The 18,756-nt window shown below is 30.1% G+C and overlaps 2 protein-coding genes across 2 annotated transcripts; one reads left to right on the top strand and one right to left on the bottom strand.

The window, feature by feature from the left end:
- Positions 1–7,433: 7,433 nt before the first annotated feature.
- LOC136969513 (transmembrane protein 151B-like) lies at positions 7,434–11,963 on the top strand. Its single transcript, XM_067263687.1, has 2 exons — positions 7,434–7,671; positions 10,452–11,963. The coding sequence occupies exons 1-2, from the start codon at positions 7,639–7,641 to the stop codon at positions 11,751–11,753; spliced, it is 1,335 nt and encodes a 444-aa protein (XP_067119788.1). The 5' UTR covers positions 7,434–7,638; the 3' UTR covers positions 11,754–11,963.
- Positions 11,964–12,463: 500 nt separating this feature from the next.
- On the bottom strand, positions 12,464–17,199 carry LOC136969512 (uncharacterized). The gene is made up of 4 exons (XM_067263686.1): positions 17,075–17,199; positions 15,341–15,628; positions 14,259–15,265; positions 12,464–14,058 (listed from the first exon to the last, which is right to left on the bottom strand). The coding sequence occupies exons 1-4, from the start codon at positions 17,085–17,087 to the stop codon at positions 13,903–13,905; spliced, it is 1,464 nt and encodes a 487-aa protein (XP_067119787.1). The 5' UTR covers positions 17,088–17,199; the 3' UTR covers positions 12,464–13,902.
- Between the last annotated feature and the right edge of the window lie 1,557 nt (positions 17,200–18,756).

Genomic DNA, 18,756 nt, shown 5'->3' with positions numbered 1-18,756 from the left:
GCTAAACACGTTTACTATATGCTATTTGCGGAATAATGTCATCTCTGTTATATCCAAGTATGATGTCTTCTACGATGGTTTTCAAGAATCGTTCATTTACAACGGATACGGAATTCCATTGCTCATGAATCTAGTTGAAGTAATATTAGTGACGTTATATACGCTATATCATTGGTTTTCTAGATAAAAATTACATTTATAAAATTGCTAGGACCTCTAGGAAATAATACAGGTAGGCATCCTACAACGCGGTAGATACGTTCCTTGAAAATACCGCGTTGTGGGAAATCGCGTTATAGGAGACACCAACTTAATACAAAAACTGGGATTCAGTTCTAAAAAGAGAAAAACTGCCTTTTATAGTGTAACATTTTCATCGTTTTTTAAATTTATGTACATAAAAAGCTTAAATAAAATTCAACGTCATATAAAAACTAAAAACATTACGATTTCAAGTCAAAATCAAAAAGAAACATAATGTTATGCCCACAAATTCAGTCCTCATCGTCACTTATAGTTGTTCGAGAATGTTTGACTGGCCTTATTTCAAGATCTGAGCTTGTTTCATCAAGTTCCACTGCACTTATGTGATCAGTTGCGATTTTTCTGTTATGTGAAAGATAATTCGTTTCTAAATACTCTAAACCGCGTTGTAAGAAAATTTCCGCGTTTTTCCAACCGCGTTGGAGCGAAAACGCGTTGTAATGGTACCGCGTTGTAAGAGGCCTACCTGTACCAGAAATTTTATTGATGGTAAGAAATTAAAATTCAGCTAACTTAGAATTAACATTTGTTTTCAAGTAATTAATTGAAGTAGCTACTTTTACTTATAGCTATAATGAGAGACTTTTTTACTATTTTAAAGTACGCTAGCTGCTAGTTGTGTAATGAAACTGATCTCAAAGTTGTGAACCCGAAATGATTCAAAATAAATCATCTGAGCTTAGTTTAGGTTTGATTTTTCAATGTCTTCCATTTAATTCATCAGTTAAATCACGTTCATAAAGTAAGTTAGTAGTATATATAATATTGCTTAATATTGCTTGATTGCAAACCTAATTTGAAATATATTGTAAAACTGTTAACTCATCTTTACAGATAAGTAAGTTTGTGTAATATATAATAAATCAGTAATGCATGTTGTCAAGAATGTACAAATCATGAATGCACTTGTATGACTCGTAGGGCCAACACAATCAAGATTCGTAGGCTCCTGCATAATAGATACTTACTTTTCAAGAATTTAAAAGTCTTGCAGGAAAAACGTTTATTTATAATACGATAAAATAAAATTAGTTATTAATATTTTTAAAATGAAAAAGGAAGGTGGCCCTACGCAGTTGCGTATCTTGCATAATGATTAATCCGACAAAGACCCGCTGCTTAATTTTGGTAACAATATTTTTATGAATGTACTGTATTAGCATTAAATCCACACAATATATTTGAATTTAACATCGTTTTGTATAGTTGGATTTGCGTACAAATATTTATTTAATGTAACTGTAAGACGACACTTAAGTTGTTCATCCGTGTTCTAAATCTATATTAATTTGTCTTTGATAATGAAAATCACAAGCATTGTTTTCCTTATATACATATATTAAATTCTCATTTTTAACAGGAATTGTTTGGAAATTATTTTTACAAAATCCATTTTTTCTCTTAATTTACGGAAAGTAGTTTGAAATTTGATATAAAGACTATTTCATTTAAAATGCAACAGCTGTCATTTCGCTTGTTTTAAAAATTTATAGAGGTTTGTTTCGAAAATGTTTATATAAAATTTCGTAAAAATTTAGAATATTTAAAATTTAAATAAATAAAAATGTCTCGGTATGGTACAGTACTTCTTAAAATTTCTTATAATAAAACTGACTTTTGTTTTGTGTCAATGCGAAAGTTGTAATTTTTCGTATATTAGCATAAAAAACTGTAGGACATTTTTCATAAATCTTGTCCAAACTTTATTTTTAAGACAAGATTTTAAAAAAAGTGTTCTGCATGTTTTACGTGCAGTACAGCAGGCAACACTGTTAGAGAAACGAATACTAAAGTGTAAGCGCAACGAACCTTAACTGCAATACAAAGTGTAACAGTAGTGAATGTGGGTCACGTTTACTTCCTAATGTTGGCTTTTCTGTCAATGTTGCCTGCTTTACGTAAAAGCTATAGAAGACCGTTTTTAATCATCTAAGAAACAGGTTTAGAAAACTTGAATTCGAGAATGTACGCTGCTTTTAACTGCCTAAACGCATAATTGTTTACAACTTACACAAAATCAAATTATATAGAAATTATAAAATCGAATTTTCTGTATTAAAATTCATAAATTTTGTGTAATTTTATATTTAATTTTTTTTCAAATGAACCGCTCTAAAGTTAACAATTAAACGTAGCAACCGTTATCTCGTTTAAATAAATTGGATAAGCGTAAATAACTAAGGAATTAATAAGTGAAGAGCGTGAATTTACTTATAATTTTTAAAAAGTTTAAATGTAAGGCGATCAATTATTATAAAGTTATACAACAACTATATTTATAGACCGCTCTTAAGGCTAATTAATATTTATGTAGTGTGATATTTATTAATATATACTTAATGAGAATTTAAAGTTCTAATGATTTTTCAAATTTTTCACTCGTCTTTCTCTCTTTTATATCATTATTGATTTTAAAAAGATACCGTAAAATTCCATTTAAAGTCCTCCTCTTTTCGCAATTTTCGTGGATAAATGTAGAAAAATATTCACAATTAATTCGGATTATTCAAATCCAACAATAAAGCTCATATTTTGAATGGTGATTAACATGAGCTTTATTTTTCAAAAGAAATTCTACTTATTTATATTCAAGCATTCGTGTGAACCTAATTAAGCTTATAACTCATTGGAAAGTTTTAAAATGTATCTATTATTATTGTTATTATTATTATTTAAATTAATAAATATAGTAATGAACGACTACTATATTTTTCATTTGAAGGACCATTTCATATTAAAGGTCGATACCATGTTTCTAATTTCCTATTTTAAACGTTTAAAACTAGTAACGACGTAGGATTAATTATTCATCAATAAATTTGCTTTAATAGTTAATGCAATCTATGTTTACACGTTATTAAAACGTAAATATATCAGTGTAAATTTAATGCGTCAAAACCCAAGTGAAACATTAAGCTTTGATAAAGACGTGAAGTTGAACTTCTCCAAAAAATATGTATAAATCCAATAGAATGCAGTTTAAAATGTTTTAAAGAAAGGGAAAAAAGCACATTTAACAAAGAAATATTTTCGGGTTTTTGTAAATTTAAAGATTAAATTGTTTTCTTCGTATTTAAGTTTCGCTTAATTGTTCCTTCCTCTGTTTTTATTCTTTTAATCTCATAAAATTTGCTGTCAGTTCTATAAACACGATTTATTCGCATTAATAAATAATAAAAGTAAATGTATCTTATGTAAATATATATATTAAAAAAGAAAAAAACAGAATTCTGTATTTGAATTTTAATTTTTAGATTTCTAACTTATCGACGTCAAACAGCTGCAGTTTAATGTCATCGTTTGCGTCATCATAAATCGTTATTAAATTATAATCTTTAAGTTACAAATAGAAATTTTTTCTATAAATTACTATTTAAATATTCTTTTGATAATTAATAATTATTATATAAGAAGTTTTCTTCGGTATTCCTATATAAACAATGTACGTAGCACTCGTAGATAAGGCGCAATCAACGTGAAAAGTTTATAAACCAGAAAGAGAAAAATATTTATGCGAAATTTATGCATAAATAATAAAATAAATAAAGTCAGCTTTTTATTTTTTTACTTAAATGGAAAATAGGAAAAGCCGTTTTGCGCATTTAAACAAGTTGAAATTATGATAAATTATGTGTACGGTTAATTAAACAGCATTATAAACCGTAGGAAGAAAAAATGCACCTACGGGATTAATAATAAAACAATAATGTTTACATCATTAAGCGGTTTCTTGATTAATCGAATTATCTACAGGACAATCAAATTTAGACCGAGAAGAATCGATCAAAAATTTCTAGGTGAAGGAAGAGAGAGTTTTATTCATGCTTTATTACACGAATAAAATAAGAATTTCATAAATAGATTAATAGTGTAAGTAGGACAGAAAACAATTTTCCCATTGTTTATTTAATGAAGTTGCGTGATTTGTTTGCAGAATAGAAAAATGTGGATAACAATCTACAAAGCTTACATGCCGATGGATAAATTTAACAGAAGAAAAAGCAAGAAATCAATGAAGTTTGAACCGAATTTCAAAGGATATTCTTAAGAGTTTAAAGTGGAATTACATAGAAACCATTGCTCATCCTAAAAAAAGTCTTCCGGATCTATAATTCAATAAATCTATGGCATGCTTTATACCATGTTTTTGATCCATACTACATCTGAGAACGTCATTAATATGATTTTAGAAATATCTCAGAACAATTTTGACCATTTTTAATTTATATAAAACCATGCAAAATATGGAAAATAATTTGAAAGATTTTAATAACTTCAATCTTGATAGTCGTTCTCCAACACCTTAACTAGGTTTTGTGTGTTATGTAACTTAAATTTCGTTAAAATTCAACTTATGTAATTTCTTACTTTATTTTAAAAATAATATTGGGGATTTTTAATCAAATTCAATATTATTCTTTTAAATATTTTTATATTCACCACAATCTTTTGAAGATGACTTCTTTACTTCCTTTGAAAGTTTTGACGATCAAAAATTGCACACAACACACTGAAAGCCACGCTATCATAAAAAGACACTTGGCTTTATTAAAATTAAAATATTAAATTAAGAAGAAACGGGGCTGAAGATAATCATTCACAGCCAGAATCTTTAAGTGCATTGAATAAAATATTATTCATAATTCCATTAAAATTATTGCGCTGCTAAATAGTAAAATACAGTACATATACACTCACTTTGAATGTATCGATTATTAATTTTTTAGCGTATATTAATTAAGATTTATTGACAAATTCAATTATGATCGATAACTTCACATGTTACCAGTCGAATACTGTACTCCTCCACGCTGTCACCTTACTAAAGCGTACAGTATATTGGACGGGCCTTTCACTTAAGTTCCATTGAATATGAGAAATGTCTTATTTCGTAACAAGAGAACTTTCATAAACGAATTTTGAAACAAACATTGCTATATCAATATCATCTGCAAACAATTTATTTAAAAGAATATCGACCGAAACCAAGCGTCAACCTCTTGACATAATACACGTCACAAGTAAATATACGGTACGAGAGAGAATTGTAATTCTAGAAGCGACTAGATCGAAGGAGAGTTAGTATAATATTTTTTGTATATATATATTAAATCCTCAAAGATTAGCTCTTTCATTTCGTATTTAAATAGTCCTTAGTTTATATATGATAAGGAGTTCAGTGAGTGGAGAGTTGTTTAAAATATCGAATGAATTGAATGGTTTTAATCTTTGAAAATTTGCGTTTTAATTAGAAGATAGTAAATATTTGTTCTTAAAGAAAAAAAAATAACTCTTTTACATCTAATTCAATTTTTAAAGTTTTGTTTAATTCTTTTTAAATTGATTTTTATTCAAATAATTACATCGTTTGTTGGTGTAAGCCTATATGCACTTCAACAAAGTTGTGAAAAAAAAAACATTTTGAGTAACTTTTCAAATCAAATTAATGAATTAGTACGTAAATTTAGATCTTACAAATAAAATCACTTAATTATTTTACATAAAAGACATCGAATAATTTGTAAAGTAAGCGTTTAAAATTGTTTTTTGAAGCAGTTTCACGTGTTTTAATGTAGACAAATAAGAATTGATGTAATCTGCACTTAAAATTTTTACAACAGAACTAAAAAAAAAAAAATATGAAATGATAATAAAACTGCCGTTATTATTATTACTTTTATTGCTTATTGTTTATATTTTAAACCGTTCTTTGACTGTTACGATATCCGAGCGACGTTAAAGACGATACGACATTGCAATCTGCCAAAGAATTGCTTCCTCGAGTAATATAATAAAATAAATAAGAGAAAAATTCTTAGGAAAAGAAAGATTTAAATATATATTTATACCTTATCTGAATAAATAAAAGCGTAGTTAAAGTGGACCGCGTAGGCATGAAAATAAACAAAGACGAAAGCTTATCTATCTGCATGTAACTCACGAAATATCTTACTTTATTGCATTTTTAACTGCAAGCTTTTTTCCCCGTGCAACATTGATTATTCCCAAGTACGGTACAAACTGTTACGGTTCGAGTTTGCCAGCAGCACAATTAGTGTCACCCAATCAATCACTCAAAATACATTAATAATAATGCCTAGAAGAGCGGCAACAGTTGCGGGCTATCTGCTGATGTGAGAGTTTTTTTCCTATACGTCCCTTATTAATATATTTATAAATAATTACTTTGTAATTTGTGTCGGTATCATTATTATCGGAAATATTTCGAATCCGAAGAAAGAGTATTAAAAATAAATCCAATAGTAAGAGCGAAAGGAGGAGGGGGAGAGAAAAACGATTTTTATAAAGAAATTCCCTCATCCTGAAAATCAATATTAGTACTCGGAGTGTTAGAGATTGTCAAAATAAAATTTATCGAAGTAAATTTAACAAAGATCGAATTTATTAAAGTGTTTATTACTTTTCACGAGGGAAGAAATTTTAATAATGTTGTAATTTATGATGCAAATCTTAAATGAATGCAATGCCGTAATTACGCTTAATATGAGATGGATAAAATTAAACATTTTTAGTCGTTTCGGTTAGCCGAAACTTTCATAAATATCCGGAGATATCCGAGAGCATCCAAAGATGCGGAAAGAGTGGTGATGTAATGAAATCCTCATAAATAATCCCAGCTAGGTTGAATGCCCTTTGGGCCACCCATTACACTACTTATACCGAGTAGATGTATCGAAAACTAACAGAAAAATATATGATTTTATATTATATTTTTACAGTACATTCTAATTTCAAATCTGTATATTTTAACTCTAAAAACATCCTGTATCCTCGATAGAATGCGGTACTATAGAGAGAAATTTGGGAATTTTTCCTTTATTATTTTCCATTGCTCTTATATATATATATATATAGGCCTATAATTATGTAAAACTAGAAAGAGCAAAGAAGCTTATTTACATTTAAATTTTGGTAACTGACAAGTCAAAACAGGAGAAAAACGACGAGAAAATACACGATTCGATTTATATTTTGTTATATTACCTTTACAGCTTCGTTATTTAAATAATTATTTAAAGAAATAACAAAGACACATACATTTGAATTTTGACAGGAGAAATTCTCTCGGCCGATCTACTTTGCTTAAAAGTGGGTGAGGATGTGCAGGTTCAGTCGCATCACGTGACCGCCATAATATTACCAGTTACCGTCAGAGGGAGTTTGGCAGTAACCGCATACGTTCGGCCCGAGCGGCCGTTAGCGGGGTTGTTTTTACTGTCAGCGATGGATGGAACGAATCGAGATAATAAGCGAAGATAAACGTACTTTCCTTCGAGATAATAAGGAGAAAAATCATCGTGACCGCAGATATATCGATGATGACAATGTCCATTGAGTGTGGCTGTCGAAGACATGAGTGCAGTCGACAACGAAGATCTGACGGAAGTAAGTCTCCTTCTCTAACAATAACTTTCGAATAAGCTAAACTTAGCGGAATATATTCCTAGCCAGGTCTTACAATAGAAAATGCACTTGCCGAGTGTAGGAAAGATTTCAAATTTATTCCTTTTCTATTATAAATTTTCGAGATATGGAAAATTAAAACACGTTTAAAACCATTATTTCTTCGATTTTCATACGTTTCGTTTCGAAAAACACTAACTGTTTTTATCAATTCTGTCAAAACACCATTAGAAAAATGATATAAAATATTGAAAGACACGAAACGGAATTATTTTTGTACGCTCGGAAACAAAACCGTGTTATGAGCCTCCTGACGACAAAATGTTTATTCCTCCTCGTGTTCATTAACATGAAAGCTTTTCTCTGAAAAATATATACCGCGATTACGTCGCGTAGATAATTGACTTGGCCAGAAAACTAATGCAAAACTCTCATCCCAACGTGTAAAAGTAGTTCTGAATAATACATAGACTTATTTTGCGTTCTTCTGTTACGTTTAATGTTATTTTTCCTTGTGTAATTATCATTTTTTTCAAACTGGATTTTTGGAGACTTAATAAAAAATGTGGTAACTTTAAAGCCCTCACACACCAGCTATGAAAAAACTTTTATATTCAGGTTACTTCTTAAAATATAATCACATAAATCCTTTTTTGAGGGGTTAACGACTTAAAGTATTCGAGACGTTAAAACCCTGCTAGTAGCTAATTCTTTAAATTCTTTAATATCTTTAGACTTTACTGAGCTACAAAGATTATAGTCTTAAAATGTTGAAGATCGATTAATCTGACATATTTTGTTAACTTAAAACTTATAGAGAAATTATCTTTACGATCTTAATGCTTCTAATATCAGTAATTATAATTTACTTTTGCAATCTCTATGTTAATTAATGCAGCAGCTAGCTTTATATCTCGAGATTAACATCTTTTAAGATACTTTAAGTATCTTCGACGATTAATATCTGCAAAAGATAACCTATCGAAAGAATTAAAACTTAAATTTAAACATGGTTGTATCTCCGAAACGTAGCTTGAATAAGAAAGTACGGAATCAGCGATGAAACTAGGTCATTACAAACATTTGCTTTGAGGCAATGGAATGCGGTCGCATCGTCTTCCAATAATTTATATTATTCACTAAAATATACAAACAGTGGCGTTAACTGTATGCAGACAGATTCTGACAAAAGCTGAAACGTTTCCCCCCTTTTCTATGTAAAAGAATGATTACTACCTTTACTATACGCCTACAATCCATTGAACAGGAAGTTAGAGACAAGCTATCGACCATAGAAATGTTAGTATTTTTTATCTTAAGGAAATACACGAACCATTCGCATTATCGTCTTTATGACTATAATTTGTCATAGGGTTTGAGAGAATTTGCCCCGGATCCGAACTACTGCAAGGTACAGTAGCTTGTGGCACGCTCGTTCGTGAGAATGTCTTCTAGTACTACCTGTACAATCGTGTTTTCTTGTGTATTTCATTCTCGGATACGTTCCAACTACCTTAATAGATTACTATATATATATATATATATATTGTACATTTTCCGGGTATCCGTCACATTCTTCGCTTTCTTTATTGCAGATTTAAACGCTCCAGAATATTCACTTCTGGTTGTGATCATTGAAAATGATTACTTACATTCTCAGTTCTTTGTTTACGGGCAAAAGACTAATAACGAATTAGAAATATTTACATTCTGTAAATGCATAATTGGACGTGCGAAGAGATACCACGGTCTGATGATCCACAACAACCAATCGATTTTCATCTAGAAAATAGACCTATTCGGTCTCTGGAGAAAATGACGACAAAATGGATTTATTTCTTATTTTATTTTACTTTAATCGATTGTTTAATATTGTTGAATGGGCGACCAAGGTGTGAATTTATTTTTTCCTTTACAAATCTCCAGAGAGTGCCAATCTCAATCTGTTTATGTAATTAACGAATCTTTAAAACGTTCTTAGAACGCGAGGGTAATTTTTAAAATTTTCCAAAATATTAAAAATAAAAATTTTTCCATTAGTGTAATTTGTAAACATTAATGCCGAGGAGGGAAAAAAATTAGCAGAATAACTTTATAAATTTTTTTTTTTTTTTTGAATAAATTTTCGATGAAGAAAAAATTAATTCTGAACTTAAAAACGCATTAAAGATACTTAATTTTTTCCATCTTTTTTTCTTTTTTGAAAAACTTACTTTAACTCTAAAACAAGATTAGGTGTAACAAGATTAGCGCAACACGTGACCGGGCAGATGACAACAAATGGATAGAAGTTTAGGAAAGTAATTGAACTGATGTTAATGGAGGAACACTGCTTTATTTTTAAGCTACACTCTATCTCGAAAATGCTACAAATTACGCGATTCTAATCTACGTTTATCATACATTCAACTTTTTCAAAAAAATCTATTGTTTATAATGGATTCTTTCTACAATTTACTTGACTGGAAACTAAAATAGACTTATTCGATTATAAATTTTATTTACTCCCTCAATATTTAAATAATTAACATTTTAACTTTAAAAAAAAAAAAAAAACATATATAAAACTTTAATGAAAATAATTTTTAACAGCACATTAAAAGATATTTCGCAAGTCAACATTTAGTCACATAATATCGAGTTTATTCGACGATATACGTCGACACTTTTAATAGCTTTTAAAGTTTATCACGTTTAATAATTATTAAACTTTTCGGACATGAAAGAGATAATTTATTTGATATATTTTTTTATTTTTTCAGCAAAGGCCTCAGAAGCAGACATTCATAGAATGTCTAAAACGCACCGGTCATGTTAAATGCTTCCTTCTCACCATTCTTATCATCGGATGTCTCGCTGTCATTATCTGGTGTCGTATAGCGGAGGTGACGCGTCTAGTTCTCAATTTTCAAAGCTTCCCCATCACAACCAGAAGAAGAGTAAGCCCTTGTGACGAAGGCTACATCTATATCCCAATCGCTTTTGTAGTCATGCTGTATTTTGTGTATATAGTCGAATGTTGGCATTGCAGTACACGGCTGGAATTAATGTATAAAGTTGACACTAATGCAGTTTACAATTACATTCAACACATGAGAGAATCTCAACCGATTGTTTGGTGGAAATCCATATGTTATCATTATGTGCGAAGAACGAGACACGTGACCAGATACAGAAACGGCGATGCCTATACCACTACCCAAGTATACTACGAGAGAATTAACTCTCACGCTTCGGGATCGAGCTTTGTTTACAGTCGATGCGGCGTTAAAGATATATCAAAGAATCTGGTCGATCTGGGTAAATTTCCAGCCACTAAGATTCGATTTACCAAAGGTTTTGCCTTCGCCAATCTAGAAGCGGCTAACGAGTTCGACGAACAAAGAAGAAGATTTTTTCAAGAAAACGAAAGAATCGACGATTACATGGAAATGAGAGAAGGTTTAGATCTGGTGGGGGTTAATTTTCAAGAGTATATGGTGGCTTTTGCCGATCCCGAAAAGCTCCCTTGGTACGTTTCCCATTTGGTGTTTTGGTTTTTTTCTTTAATTTTACTATCGTGGCCTCTCAGAATTCTCATCGAATTCAAAACAGCTTACGTCCACTATCAGGTTAATAAACTATTCGGGGTTAATTATATGACACCTTCTAGCGGAGCGGGAAGATTATCACGTGGCAGCACCATCGACAGTTGGGAACTCGAGCATCACATTACAAACAACTTTTCTCTGGCTCCCAGTTATTCGGAAGCTCTTTTGATTGACAGAATACAAACAGATGATAATGGAAACATTCCTAATGGTGTTTGCATGACCGGTCAGAACCATTTCACTTGCATGAGTCTTCCCGTATCTGCCAGTCGTTCTTCGTTACATGGCGGTCGGTTATTGTACTTTGTTGCACCTCTGTCACCCTGTGGAGAACCTCCAGCCTACGAAGAAGCTCTCAGAGTTAGTCGACCTTTAGCTACGTCGCTAAGACGGTCTCTAACTGATAGGGATTTGGTGGCAGTGGAGAGAGCTAATCGTCAACATCTTCCTATTACTTTAGAAACAGTTTTATGACATCCACGTTTGTATCTTTTTCTGTACGCACACCGGATATGGTTCCTATCTCTGGCACAATATGCACAGGTTTTTCGAATTAAAACAATTCAGTTGATTATTATTATTACTTCTTTATATTTTTGGCTTGCGCACTTCACATTCCAGCCGAGATACCAAAATGTATGGAAACGATTCACCAAATAAAGCAATAAAAGTGAACTTACACAACTGTTAGCTTCTATTCTACCAAATCAATTCCACTCTAATATAACTTGAACTCAATCAAATATTTAAAATATTCTATTCAAATAAAATCCATCAAAAACCATTTTTTTTTCAAATTTAAATTGTTAACTTTTTTTAATTTTGAAAACTGAATAAAAGTCATTTTTTATATGTATAGGCCTATATAATTGAAATTTATTTTAAAATAGAAAACGAACGGATAATAATGAAATATTACAGCGTCAATGTCATAAATTCATAAGATGTTTAAATATAAAAGAAAAAAAATGCTTGCTATAATACTTAAATAGTGATATCATCAATCTATGCATCCAGATTCAAATCGCTTTAATGAATAAACATTCCAAAATAATTACATATATTGTCTCTCGCAAGTAAGCATAACTTTACAATATATAGACAAGATATCTACTCATATAAAAATCTCAGAAAATTAAAAATTCTAAGTGAATTTTGTAAAAAGTAATTAAATATTAATTTCATTTAAAAAAGGAAAATATTAATAAACTTTAAATATCGATAACGTCTATTTTAAATGTATGCTCTTTCTATATGCTATAAAATTAAGGTGCATAAAAGCAAAGTATTGATGTAAATATATCCGATCAACTCAAATAAAGTCATTGCAGTTATATTCAAGAAATATTTTTGCTATTATTATTATTATTATTTGTATATTGTATTAATAATGTATTATGCATTCTATATTTAGTGAAGTAAAATTATTGCCACATTTACATAAATTCTACAAGTAAATAACCGATATTATCATATATATTATTTCAAAAAATTAAGCTTGTATGAGCAGTGTGACTGTAATGTCTCAAACATAAGACAGATGTTATGAACCTTTTGGACATATCCATACAGTTGTGTAATATTGTTAATATTATATCACTAAAGGAAGACCTCTATCAGTCGTCTCAATTGCTGTATTTTTAAAAATACATTAAACCAAGTTATTTCATCTGTTAAACTTGTATGGAATAAACTAGTTATCACTCGGATATTCGAGCAAAATCTTATTTTAAAATGTAAATCACTCCGCAAACAAAGACCGTGTGCCATTATTTAATGGAGTGTAATGATTCCACACACAACAGATGCGCTATAATAACAAAGTTCATTCTAGTATAAAAAATCAAGAGTATTAAACCCATAAAACAAGTTATTCTCAATACTCCATACAGAATTTACAGAAGCGCATAAAAGTTACACCTATACGCTGTATAAACACTTTTAAACAAAGGTAGCTGCTGTACAATTGTTTCGAGTAAGTATACTATTGTGTACACAATCTTTAAGTAAATGCCGCAGGTGCCTAACCGTATCCAGCGAATGCCTCCGGTGTCGTAGTGTAGAGGTACTGTACCGTACATTTATAAATAAACTGTATGCCTATACATTTCGCTCTGTAATTTATTAATTTGCCTGTAAACGAAATTAATCGTCGTAATACGGTTCACTTACATAGGAATTATTGGAAATGATTCCTGCCTATAACCAACCCCGAACAGATATTGGACGTGACACTAACGCCACCTGTCACATGTGCAGTCGGTTGTTATGGTAACCATCAAGTAGAAGAGGAAAGGTCAAATGCACCATTCCGGTGTGACGTCACCAAATCAGTGGACGTTTCCTCTCATCGCTCATCTACCGATCTTCGATGATATCGAGAAAATATGGCATTAAAAATGCCTTTTTAGTACTTTTCGATATTTTAAATGAATAATGGGAGGAAATTAATAATCGACAAAATTTTCATTTATATGCTAATAAGTCCGGCATTATTAAAATTTCATTTTAAAATTTCTGAGACAAAAGTGGAATGAATAAAAATATCGATTTTCGAGTCCAGAATACTTTGTAAAATTAATTTATAACATGTTTTATTTTGAAGACGAGTAAGGAAACATTTTTATAAAATGACAAATCCGTCACAGTCTTCCATTCTTTCCAAAATTATATCCTTAATTATATTCTCCGTTTTCATATCGAATCCGCAAAGTCTTACGTCGAGAACTCTGAGATTCTTATTTAATTTAATAGCTTTCTCCATCCGAAATCCGACTTTCTATGGGGAAAAAAATAATAAGAGTTCTAAAATTAGGTCTTCTAGTTATCTAATTCGAGTCAGCTGGATCAGTTCTCTTAGAGTTTAAACCATGTTAATCTACGAAAGCCAATATTGAATTGAAGCTGAATAATGCTTACCAACTCTAAGAACTAATTTAAATATAGGCATATATGCATTAAAAGAAAAATATGACTTACGATTCCTAAATCATTAGCAGATAAATCCAAATGTGTTAATGATGATGTAGTTTTAACAATGTAAGCAAATGCTTCTCCTGCTCTTTGATTTAGTCTATTTCCAGCGACGCTTAGTCTCTTCAAAGTCGAATTATTAACAAGAGCTTTGCATAAGCTAACTCCTCCATCATCCTCTATCTTATTTAAAGTCAGATTGAGATGCTGTAGCTTATTGTTACATCTAAGTCCAGTGGACAAGTACTTCGCGCCTTCGCTTCCTATACGATTATTAGCTAAAATTAATTTATTAATAGGACAGTCCGATAAGAGAAGACGAGCTAGAGCCTGGCAACTCTCATTATTTACGTAATTATGTCTTAAGTCTAACGACTGTAAACACTTATGATTGATTAACTGTGATACTAAATACAGAACGTTATCGTCATCCAAGTTACAGTCTTTCAAACAGAGAATTTTTAAAGAAGTTAATGTTTTTAGGCATTGTCCCAAACACATACAATCGCTACTAACAGTTTTAAGTATATCCATGTCGTATTTACTGCTGGAACTTTTCATATCATACGAAATCTCCAATTCTTGTAAATTTGACATGTATGGTGCTAAAATACTCCAATTCAGTCTTTCCGCAATAATGTCATCATCAAAGTTTTCTATATTCTTTATTGTTAAATCTTTTTCTATTGATTTAAGTTGTGATATTTTAAGACGCTTCATAAAGTCAGAGCACAATTTCAAATAATCTGAAAGTTCATCGTAACTATCCTTTGACGGATCAAAATTTTGAATCTTTTCTTTTATATAATGTTCTACATATATATTTTTCCAAGATGATTTATACTGAAATCTATCGTCTACTGCATAATTGTTTAAACAGCAACGTTTCCAATAAATGTCATCTGAAATTAGCTGTAAAGTCAACTTCAATGGAAGTTCTTCAATATTTGATAAAATCATTTCTCGATCGGCTACTTTCAAACTATCGAACAAAGATTTTATCCTTACAATTCCTATGTAAAAAAAAAAATAATAAATTATATACTGAAATAAACAAAGTAAAGTAAATCAAGCTCATAATAACATACTGATAAAATCTGCAATGATAACTTCTTTAGCAAGATAGGACAACGATTTAATAGCACTTTCAACTATTACAGGCGTACACAGTTCTTCGTATTCTTCACTCTCTTCCACATCTTCTTGATCTTCTGCATTAACTAATTCACCGATCTTAAGTTCATCTGGTTTTTCCAATTCCTCTAATGATTCAGCCAATGTCGATGGCAACGAAAGAACCGAGCATATAGCCAAATTCTGACTTCCTCTGAATATTGCATCCTGTTGGCTTACAGCTGACAAACTTTCTAAAGTTTCTAGAGCAAAATTAAAACTGCTTAATTACATTTTTAAAAAGTTTATTACAATATTAATTAAATATGTTGTTCTTAAGAGTATTTCAAATGTACGAAACGCCTATGCAACTAAATTAGTTAAATATGTTACAGTACCTACTTTCTACCATATCATTGATTGCTTCAGTATTAAAATTTACAATGTTACTGATTGTAACTACAGAGAGGTAATTGTTTTTGATTTATATTTTATTAATCTTGTATTCCACTATTTTATTATTTATAAAATTATAAAAGTAGTCACTCAGCATGTAAAAATCTCCATAAGTAAAATTTACTTCAAATATAGCCTATAGAAGGCAAATATTTATCTTTCTCTTTATACAATATAAACTATTTTATAACAAAATTAATAATAATAAATCAAACATGACTCTATAAAAATATATTATATTACAGTATAACCTCCGAAAGCGAACATCGAGAAGTCTGTCCGCTATTTAGAGGTAATTATGGAGATTGTAAAAATGCTCGTGTTAAATAGAGGTTTCCGTTAATGGAGGTTTCACTGTATTTGTATGTCACAGAAGCTAACATATTTTCCCATTTTCTATTGATTTCGTTGAACCTTAATACCAGGATATTTATAAATATATAAGATCATTCCTAATATAACATTTATATTCAAATATGTCTTCAAGAAAGGATATTAGATATGTATCTCATAAATAAAAATATTTGTTTATTTATTTATTTTTTTTGTATATTTTTAGCGTGTATTTATAGGATTTGTATTGAAATCCCTTGTAGAATGTGTGCCTATTATGGGATGTAGCAGATCTTGTGTTACCAGTTTACAAGTTGACGGTTCTAAGGATTAAACTGTATCAAATCCATGATCTTGTAGATCGAAATGATTATTTTTTGCAATCGATAAGGTTTATAAAAATAACGATTTAAAGTGAGAAACGCGGAATTTGTTGTCAGGATATTTCATACACTAAGGAGGCGACTGTGCAGATGCGAGAGAGCGAGAATATGTGGCGAGAAGAGGCGAGACGCGATAAATATTAAACCCTGTCAGATTCTCGTTTCTCCAGCTACTAAATTCGCGTCTGCATAGTCTCAACCTAACTATGCAGACGCGAATTTAGTAGCGAGCGATATAGTTCTCGCAAAGGAAAACCATGCACAAGCGAGAAGCGAGAAATCTCGCTGGCGAGAGCGAATTTCTTGTTCTCGCACATATCTGACAGGGTTTGATATTTATCGCGTCTCGCCTCTTCGCGCCACATATTCTCGCTTGCGTTTGCATAGTCTCACCCTAAATTCGATTTGCAGAACGAATTCTCCATATCGAATCGCATCGCGTTTATACACAAAAATATCCGAATGCGTATTTACTCTAATTGTTTCTACAGTAATTCCAGACAACAAATACGAAAGTATTTTAATTATTTGACTCACCACCATTCTCCATTTTTAATGAAAATATTTTAGTTTCTAGTCGTGTTTTTTTTTTCCTTTTTTTTACGCTATATTGCCGGTTACTATGGCGACCGTAATACCGCCGCTTGTAGGCGCCACCCTCGGCGGTCTTCTTTCTCTATGATTTTTATTTAAATCGGTTCTAAAATATTACACCATTTTCGTTACACGAAACTACATATTAACGTTATATATTTTATTACCTGATGAAGTTTAATTCAAACACGCGAATTCTACGCAATATAACGGATTAGTGTTTGTGTTAAACAACAGATGGCAGATGGTTATTCGTAAATAATCTTAAAATATTTTTTATTATGTATATAAGTTATTTCGAATTTTTACGAATTAACAGTGTAAAATAATCCTATTTAATATAATTAGATATAATTTTAAATGTTATTAATTAATTACTCGTGTTTTTTTTAATTATATTTATATTTTTCTTAATAAAATGCTTTTTATTTAAAAGTATATAAATTAAATTGTTTGATATTTTTTTTAATTATTTTTTTCGAAGCGAATATTATAAAAATGTTGACAAATTTATTATTTTTTTTTTAAGCAAAAGAAATTAATTAAGAGCATCTCTTTCTGGTAGATGGCGCTTTACAGCATACCTCTAATCCCTTTATAAATCGGATAATAAAGAGAATAATACTTCACATTATTAAATTAATAATACATATTTCACTCTATAACTTCTATAGTATTTTAATTATTAAACATTTACTAAACAAATCCTCATAAATAGTATGAGAGGATTTAAGAATAAGCGCCATAAAGAGTAATATATTTTAACACAGAAAACTTTTTTAAAAAATCCCCTTTGTACACGAGATTTGTATCTAGAAAGCCATTAAAAATGCCAAACAATGTATTAAATATTGCATATTTAAATGTAAGAAACTTAAATGTTACCAAATCGACGATACTTTTTAATTCAATTTCTTTTTGTTTAAGTCGCTTAATCGCTTTAAAAGTTGACTTAATAGAAATTTATTTGTACTCTTTCCTTAATAACTTATCATTACCGAATTTTGTGCTCGTTTTTTAAACGGGGAAAAAAATTCAAAATATTATAAATTATATCCCTTTTTTTCTACATTGTAGCGTGATAAAAATCAGTTTTCATGATTTACGAAGGGGCCTATTGAGAGTTATAAAAGTGCATGAGGTTTATTTATGATGTTGATGTATCAACTTTTATATAGACCCGGCCACTTGGTTAATACGAAAATTGTGCATGAACTCGTATGAATTTATATTAAGCTTAAATAAATTCTAAACTTCAAAATATTTATCAATATAAATTTTTTAGATTAAAAAGTATGGGCTTTTTTTATCTAGAGATTAACCCATTTTATTATCTTATCAGCTCTTACACTAATTATAATAATTATTTAATTTAAAAAAATAATAATAAATAAGTATTAATTTACATAGAATATATAAATGTAGATCAATATTGAGTATTAAAGGTTAAAAATGTTACTAATAATATAAGCGAAATTAGGGCCGAATATATTATAAAACGGATGAAGCGGGTTTGCTTCAGACATCACTTATAAAGAGGCCCTATTTTTCAGACACTAGCTACTGTTTTTCTTTCTTTCTTTTTTTTTTTTTTTTTACATATACAGTCAGCAAGTCGGAAAGCA

This window comes from Centruroides vittatus, unplaced genomic scaffold (genome assembly GCF_030686945.1).
Source record: "Centruroides vittatus isolate TY-2023 unplaced genomic scaffold, ASM3068694v2 contig_18, whole genome shotgun sequence".
Classification (NCBI taxonomy): Eukaryota; Metazoa; Arthropoda; class Arachnida; order Scorpiones; family Buthidae; genus Centruroides; species Centruroides vittatus.
The sequence above is the reverse complement of the archived record's forward strand: the minus strand, read 5'-3'. Positions and strand labels throughout refer to the sequence as shown.

Excerpts from the sequence above, each read along its gene's own strand:
- LOC136969513 (XM_067263687.1), top strand. The coding sequence starts at position 7,639 with ATGAGTGCAGTCGACAACGAAGATCTGACGGAA. Across the intron at positions 7,672-10,451 it reads ACAACGAAGATCTGACGGAA|CAAAGGCCTCAGAAGCAGAC; the intron begins GTAAGTCTCCTT and ends TTATTTTTTCAG.
- LOC136969512 (XM_067263686.1), bottom strand. Across the intron at positions 15,266-15,340 it reads TATCATTGCAGATTTTATCA|GAATTGTAAGGATAAAATCT; the intron begins GTATGTTATTAT and ends TTTTTTACATAG. Across the intron at positions 14,059-14,258 it reads CTGCTAATGATTTAGGAATC|AAAGTCGGATTTCGGATGGA; the intron begins GTAAGTCATATT and ends TTTTCCCCATAG.